At 33.3% G+C, this 8,705-nt stretch overlaps 1 protein-coding gene across 1 annotated transcript; it reads left to right on the forward strand.

Annotated features, from left to right (window-relative positions):
• Window positions 1–7,149: 7,149 nt before the first annotated feature.
• Window positions 7,150–8,705, forward strand: LOC112797207 (uncharacterized). Its single transcript, XM_025840026.2, has 2 exons — window positions 7,150–7,418; window positions 8,126–8,705. Exons 1-2 carry the CDS (start codon window positions 7,251–7,253, stop codon window positions 8,636–8,638), a joined length of 681 nt encoding a protein of 226 aa, XP_025695811.1. The 5' UTR covers window positions 7,150–7,250; the 3' UTR covers window positions 8,639–8,705.

Below are 8,705 nucleotides of genomic sequence, written 5' to 3' on the forward strand. Positions count from 1 at the left end.
GTTATTATTTATTTCTTTTGAGAGTTATTTGGTCTCAGCAGGATAGTTTTTATCCTCCTTCTGTTGTACTCTTGATGTAGTAGTAGAATTGGGAATTGATCAGGGAATTTAAAAGGTTATCCAACATTAATCAAATTCAAATAAAGCTTTAAACAAAGTTAGTTTTCTGGTTGTGGCGAAGTAGTATTTCATTGTTTTCTCTTGGCAATTGGTATGACCATTGCTTCCATTTAAGCAAGCCCCTAGAAACTAAATGTTAATACTTGATCTTTAGTAGTAGGATCTAGGTATTTTTCCTTTTCTTTTTTTTGGATTATCACTCAGAATTTGGCTAGACTTGTATAAGCTTAGTGATTTTGAGCTTGGTGCAACTTTCAGAGTACTAGATAAATTAGGTATGTAATTCATTAGTATTGGTGACTATAATCGATTTGATCATAATAAAAATTCTGCCATAGTTTATAATGAAGATTAGATATAAGTCTCATTATACTCAGATTGAATCAAGATATATAGTAGTTTGTTTTTTTCCTTTGTGTGTTCTGTCCAAACTGGAATGAGAAAATGAAAAATCACCTATATAAGCCTATTCTACTACACTTATAACAAAAATGTAAAAAAAATATGAAACAACCTTGATTCAATTTTTCTTCTCAAGGACTAGTAAACTGTAAACTCATATTGTGTGTTAGTGGATATTTTATTCAATTCCCCTTCATTTAATGGATATTTTATTGGTCAACAACATCACTTTTTTGTATGATGGTTTTGAAAACCGAACTATTTAACCGAGAAATGGATGTCTATAGTTCGGTCTAATTGAAAAATCGCAATTACAAAAACTGCATGTGGACTGCTGAACTAGGACCTGGCCGGTTTAATAAAAATGATGCCATTTTGAAATTTAAAGAATCATGCGTGCCTCTCTTCACCCTTCAGTTCAAGCCTTAAGGTTTAGTGAACTGAACAAAGCTTCTCCCCCAAATTAAAAGGAAACTGAAAGAAACCCTAGCTTCTCCACCATTGCCACAAGGAGTGCCGTCGCCTCTCGCGCTTGTCTTCGTCTTGTCGTCTGCGCTTCTTCCTCATTCAACAATTGCAGCCTATTCCTCGAGTTTGGCGTCAGTCCTGGTCTTTGTCTACTTTTCGTCGCACTCTTGCCACCGTCCGTCGTCGTATTTGTTAAGTGACGAGAGAGAGAAAGAGAGAAAATGCACTGCAAAGGGAAAAGAAAGGGTGGAAGTCGCGGGAGGAGGCAACACGAAGGATGAAGTCGCTGCTGTCGCCGTGTTTGAGCTCGAAGAGGGCCGCCAGAGCTTCTGCCTCTGTCGTGGCTTTCCATCATGCTGCCACCGATCTCATTTGCCCTCACTCTTGTACTACTTTAAAATGATGCTAAATTTATGAGTGTCTGTCTATTTTGAATGTGTTTATAAATAATAAGACTATACATTGATTTTTATGATTATGGTTTTGGTATGCAGGGGCAGAGCTAGATAAAATATTAGAGGAAGACAAAAAATATTTACATAATAAATAAGATTAAAATAAAATTTTAAGGAAAAATTAAACTGAAATTTACATATAATTTACATGTAAAAAATTAAAATTAGGGGGACGATCGCCTCTTTTTTTATAAGTAGCTCCACCCTTGTTGGTATGAATATTTAGTAATATTGAGCATTGATTTTGCTTATTATAGTTTTGGTATGAATATTTGATTTTGTTCAAATTTCATGATTTTGTTATTGGCCTGTCAAAGTTGATTTTTTTTTTCTAATATACTTAACTTCATAACAATTTGGACTCTTTAATAAAATACAATACAAAATGCTTGGTAAATGTTGCAACAGGCACACTGTGTAATAGTTTGGCATCATTTATGTTAGTGCTACTCAGATTGAATTGTTGAATGATTAATTCTGTTGTACTGTACTCTATTTTATTGCTTTGTTTCGTGCTGTGTGAAAAAAATTATATAAAAATTGTGCTGAAGTTTTGATAATTCTTGTTAATCTTTGAAAAAGTTTGTTACTCTTTGCTATGATTGTTGGAAATTGTTAAAAATAACTGCAATTGAACTTTGTGTTGAAATGATTATACAGTAAAGAATTATTTTGATAAAAATATTTGGGTTAAGTCCTAATTTGGTCCTAACTTTTTAAATGTTCAATTTTTCAGTCTTAAAAATTTTCAAATGTCTTATTTATATTCCAAAAAAGTTTAAGTGGGTTTAATATTGTCACACTATTAAATTTAACACAAATAATTCACATATTGAAGAGTAAATAGTATTCGATTTCAGTATTTTAATAAAGTTAATCCATTGACAATCACTAATATAAAATTATTTCCTTTAATTTTGAAGCATTGATGATTGATTGTTAGGATTTGAAGTTTTGTACAATAAGAAAATTAAAGAGAAGTGTTACAAGAAGGTTTTAATTTTACTTTTTCAACACATAAAAGAAAATATGACTTAACTAGTAACGATATTAACGTCCATATCACTCATTCCGTTAGCTATTAGTGTCACATTTAACGATAGGATCACGTTGAACCTATTTAAAATTTTTGGGTCAGAAATAGCACGTTTGAAATGTTAGAGACCAAATTAGGATTTGGGTCAGTAACCACTCTCACCTCATATTATTGTAATGATTCACCACTTCTAATAATCCATCATTACTTTTTCTTCTCAGTATTCTTTGGTACTCTCTTTATGGCTCTTTCTATATATTGATCACTTTGCTTCACACCTCCACACCGGTCTTTGATACCTTTCATGGTATCAGTGTATCAGGTTTTGATCCATGGACGATCCTATTGTCACAATCCTTATGCAACAAGCACTGTGACCTCAAATGCACGAACCTCCATCAATACTGTAACACTCAAACTTGATGAAAATAACTTCGTTCCTTGGAAGAGACAAGTGCTCGCATTCATTAAATCCAATGGTATGAAAAATCACCTGAATCCAAAGAAAATTCTACAGAGGTACGTGTTAGAAGAGGATAGAATTACTGAAATTGAATCACAAATCTTCCTTGCTTGGGAACAAGATGGTTAGTTAGTTTCTTGGTTCTTTGCCTCAATTGACCCCTTTTTCACAAGTCAACTAACCAACTGTGAGTTTGCATGTGAGATTTGGAACAAATTAGAGGAATACTTTGCCAAACGCCTAAAATCGAAGATAAAGCAGCTGAAATCACAGATCAAGATAGTAAAGCTTTAAAAATCAGTGATTGAATACATCACTAAGCTAAAGAAAATCGCCAATGCATTTTCTGCACTTGGATCCCTACTCATAAATGAGGAATTTGTCGACGCAGTTATGCAAGGTTGAAGGAGTGGCCTTTCTTTTGTGTTTGAGGATTTTTGCCGGCAAAAGCTCTCTTCTGAACTTGAACAATAAGCCCATTAGCTTTAGTGGAAACCGGTTTTTCCATCGTCCAAATTGGCTTGCCTATAATCCTTCATTTGTTTATCTAAAGCCATATTTTGTTCACCTGGCCCATTATGCACGTTATCGATTTGCTCAATAGTGGCTGCATTTAATTCATATGAGATTTCCTCTTCTTTATCATCAAATAGCACATTAAACCTTGATCCCTTTTCTATGATGTGATTACCATTATTATAAGAACCTTCCTTATTTCCTTTGAGGTCCTTGGATTGATTGGTTTGTCTTCTAGCGTGTTGTGGCTTCTCTAATTTCCATTTTCGAAATTTCCGGACCATCATCCAAAGTCTAAAATCCAGAAAATTTTAATTAATGCCAGAATTTTTGTCACTCAGCCGATCACCCGAGATCTCTTCTTGCCTTTCTTGGCCATCAACAATTGCGTCACCATCGAAAACCACCTGTTTTTCTTTCGTCACCTCCCCCCAGTGATCCTCCCTGATAACAGGTGCCTCTCCACATGACTCAAAGTGGTGGCTATAAATCCCGCAGTTGAAACAAATCAGGTGAAGGTCCTCATACTCAATGTTTAGAGTATTTTCCAAAACAGATATTTTTGGGATCAATTTTCTTGATAAGTCAATTTCTACACATATCCTTGTGAAGTGTTCTCTCGAATGAATCGATGTAGCTTTATTAACCTTCAACATAGTTCCAATGGTCGACCCTACCCTCCATAAGAAATGATGATTATATAGTCCAATAGGCAAATTAGGAATATGAATTCACGCTGCAACTTTTTTCACTTGCTGTTTTGAGGACAAGAAGAAAGGTCTCAATCTCTGAACTATCAAATAGTGTCACGCCACCATTCAAGGTCCTCCAAGAAGGGCGTGAGAATAATCTTCTTCATTTGCAAAATGAACCAAAAAATAATCACAATCCATATCAATAACATTAATCTTATCTTTATTTGCCCAATCTCTGTTCAGACACTGCTCCATGATTCCTAAATGAATTTTTTTTCCGAGGATTTTGACAATGAGAGCAGCATGCTAGAGCTTGCACCATTCATCAAATTCCTCTTTTGAAACTTTAATTTCCGGACAAAGATCAAAAGCTTTATCCTTATTCAATAAGTCCTCGTCTTCTCTGTACCATCGATCTTTCAGATTAGGTTCATCCTCCATGATGCTCTTGTTCAAAACATTATTTTCATCACCCATCGATCCGGGTGCAACCAGGAGAGATTCTTTATATGATATCTTAGGCTTCATCACCATTTTCTTAGCATTGTCAGTACAGATTTTCATTGCGTCTTCTGACTGGTTAAAATTGACATCTCGGTCCTTGACTTTTTTTTAGTGTTTCGTTGGACAAAATCAATCACTTATGTAGGATCCAGAAGAGCTGTCGTGGTGCTCCATTCGGAGGAGGATATAGGACCCGTTTGAGAAGTTTTAAAAGTAACTTTTTTGAGTTTTTGACTTATAAAAAGCGATATTATCAATGTCTGGTGCAATTTTCAAAATCAAATTACGGCTTTCTAAAAAACTATTTAGAAACTTATAGAAAAGTTAAAAAAAATAACTTCTCTCATAAGACTATTATTTTTCACCACATTTTTATAAAATAAGCATTTTTAAAACTAAAAATTCAAATACAAAATAACTTATTTATAAGCTACTTTTAATATAATCATTTATTATTTAAGCTATTTTTTAAAAAAGAACTTAATTAAATTGTTTACCAAACTGCTCATATAATCATGTAAAATAATTTTCCCTTTAGTTGGCGCATCTAATCCTCGACGTAATTCCACTTATCATTTCTTCTAATTAATTGCTTCTATATTAATGCAGCCACTGCTGGAGTGGACCATATTTATTAATTAGATGGCTAACTCTATGAGCTTTTAATGGTCTATAAGTAATTTTTTTATTTTTAATTTATAAAAAATTATAATATTAATATTTGATATAATTTTTAAATTTAATTTATAATTTTTTTTAAAAAAGTTATTGAAATATTTATTAAAAAAATTTATAATAAAATTTGTTTTTATAATTTTTTTAAATAAATATTTTTAAAATTAAAAAAACTAAATACAAAATATATGTCTTTATATTTTAATTTTTTTAAAAGTGTTTAATTAAATTATTTATTCAAATCAACACAAACCAAAAAAAAAATGGAAGATTAGACTTTGTGCTGTATTATCTAATGTCTATCATACGTCCATTCAGTTACCAATCAAGTGTGACATATATGTACTTGTGACGAATGATAAATTGATTGTGGTATAGATACTTTAATGATTTAATCTAATTAGAGATCTTTAAATTAATATAAAAAATTTAGGTAATTAATTTTTCGGTTAATATCAATTAAATTTTTTAAAACTATTTTTATGGATAAGTATTGTTTTGGTCCCTCACGTTGAGGGTCAGAATCAAATTCGTCCCTGATGTATATTTTAATATAAAATCATCTTTAAAGTCGTATTTGAATTTAAAATCGTCCTTTTAATTTTTTTTAGACAAAATACCTTTACTACTATCAGTACAATTATCTCCTTCACCACCACTACCACCAACACCATACCAACACCACCACCACCACACCAACACCACCACCACCACTACAACCACAACCACCACCACCACCACCACCACCACCAACCAACCAACCAACAAACAGCAACAACACCAAATAGTAACAGAAAGCAAGAAAGCAGGAAACAACACCAAACAAAAAACAAAAACAACAAAGCAGAATCAAGAAAGCAGAGGTGAGGCAAAGGCGACGAGGCAGAGACGGCGAGGCGGCGAGGCAGAGGCAGCGAGGCAGAGGCAGAGGCGGCGATGGGACCACCACGCGATCTCCAACGACGATCTCCAACGGCGACGGGACCACCACGGCGACGGCGGCTCCAAGCTTCGCCACCGCCGTCCCCCTCCCCCTCTCCCCTTCCCCCCACCCCACCACGCATCCTTTCCCCCTTCCCCCTTCGCCGTTGCTGTCCCCTTTCCCCCTTTCCCCTTCCCCCACCCCAAACCCGCGTTCCCTTCATTTTCTTCCTCTTCTTCTCCGGCTTCTTCCACTTCTCCTCCCTCTCTTCGCCGCCAGCGCCGTCCCTCCTTCCCCCCTCTCCATTTCATTTCCCTCCCCCTTCGTATACCCTTTTCTCCCCCCACCAAATACGTTTTCTTTTATTTTTTTTTAAATTTTATAAATTTTTTATTATAGGAATAGTTTAGGAATAAATTAAAAAATTTATTAGAAAGGACGATTTTAAATTCAAATACGACTTTAAGGATCATTTTAAATCAAAATATACATCAGGGACGAATTCGATTTTGACCTTCGACGTGAGGGACCAAAACAATACTTATCCCTTATTTTTATTTTAAATCTAAATAGTTAACTAGAATAAGCGTTAATAAAAAATATTTTTATAATAAAAAATTAGAAAATTATTACTGACATAAAGTTTCCATTAATCGAGCCGACTTAATTAGTGGATAAGACTGGAATACTAATATTTTATATCTTGACTACATATAAAAAAAAGTGTGACTCACCCTCCATGTCAAGTTTGGTGTCCATTACTACTATTTCCACTAGTATTATGAACAATAAATACTTAAATAGCACTAACAATAGTTAAATAGAACAATGATCACATTACGATATTTACTCCCATTTATATATATTGATCATGCTTTTCATTTATGGCATTATTTACGGAAATGTGGTGCATTGTTGGGATATTCCCACTAAATCCCCATACCCCATTAATATAAGAATGCATTTTCAATTTCATGGTTCATGAGAGTGAAAGATGATGAGAATAGGTGTTTATTTGGACACCATATTGGTTCCTTTGAGCCTCTTCATAACAATAGGGTACCATGCCTATCTCTGCCATAGCATCAAGAACAAACCTTCTCGTACAACTTTTGGACTCAATAAGCTGAGGAGGACTTCTTGGGGTCTCAACTTAAACCAGGTATTATTATTAATTTGTGAGTCAATAATTATTATTATTGGATGTATGTGTAGAGTATATTTGGTTAGAGATATATATAGAAATGAATCCATACTTAATTTAATTTGGATTTTAATTAGTAGATATAGAATGAACATCATTTTAGTTGATCACAAATTTTTCTCGCATTAATTTGGTTTTTCCTAATATAAAATAACCATCCATGATTAAAACTAAATTAATTGGTCAAATAAACATTGAATTGAATGACTTAATTCATGTCTATTTCAAAACTAGTGGTTGATATTTTTTTAAGGACTAAATGTCCGAATAATATTTTGGAAAAGTTTTTTTTTTAGTAAAATTTTTTGGATAAATTTTTTTATTCACGATAACCTCCAATCCAACAAGTTAAGGACTAATTTGTTGCGAATCTTAGTTCAATTTAGAATTTGTCACGAGCTAATGAATAGCTGCACATGAATAAGATGAAATTTGAATTTTTAACATTTGTTTAAGTGAACAAAAGAACTAATTACTTGATCATTAGTTATTTTTAGAGAAATTACTTGTGTCTTTACATTTAATACCTTTAAATTTGAATATTAGAGATAAATAAATTTCTTGTTAGAAGAAATAAACATAGTTAGTTGAGTTGAATTCCTAATAATAATAAAATTTTGATTATTAGATTGGGATAATAATTGTGATGTTATTAATTGGTACAGGGTGATGATAAGAAGAACATGCTAACAGTGCAAAGCATGAGAAACACTCTGATGGAAGCCATATTCATAGCTTCCATAACCATTCTAATAAACATGGCTTTGGCAGCTCTAAGCAACAATGCCTATAGTGCAAGGCACTCAGTCTTCACCAGCAAATTCTTTGGTTCAAAATCAGACAATATCATAACACTAAAATATGGCTCAGCATCACTATGCCTTGTTCTTAGCTTCTTATTCAGCTCAATGGCCATAGGGTTCTTAATTGATGCAAATTTTCTTATGAACACTCATGGAGAATTTTTGTCTTGGAATTACACACAAACAATTCTAGAAAGAGGGTTCACATTCGCTCTAATTGGGAGTAGATTTTTTTGTGTTAGTGTTCCTTTGATGCTGTGGATGCTTGGTCCTGTCACAGTGTTCTTAGCTTCATTGGGATTGGTTTGTTTGTTGCATGAGTTTGATTTTGTTAGTAAAGTCTCCAACTTAGCCATAAACAATGTATCAATATAATAATGTAACATAAGATACAAAGTATGAAGTAATTAATGGTGTGCAAGTGTGCATATAATTAGAGTTA

Source organism: Arachis hypogaea, chromosome 4 (assembly GCF_003086295.3).
Source record: "Arachis hypogaea cultivar Tifrunner chromosome 4, arahy.Tifrunner.gnm2.J5K5, whole genome shotgun sequence".
Lineage (NCBI taxonomy): Eukaryota > Viridiplantae > Streptophyta > Magnoliopsida > Fabales > Fabaceae > Arachis > Arachis hypogaea.

Bases quoted from the DNA above. Each gene is read 5' to 3' on its own strand.
- LOC112797207 (XM_025840026.2), top strand. From the start codon at position 7,251: ATGATGAGAATAGGTGTTTATTTGGACACCATATTGGTTCCTTTGAGC. The intron at 7,419-8,125 runs GTATTATTATTA...TAATTGGTACAG, and splicing joins GGGGTCTCAACTTAAACCAG to GGTGATGATAAGAAGAACAT.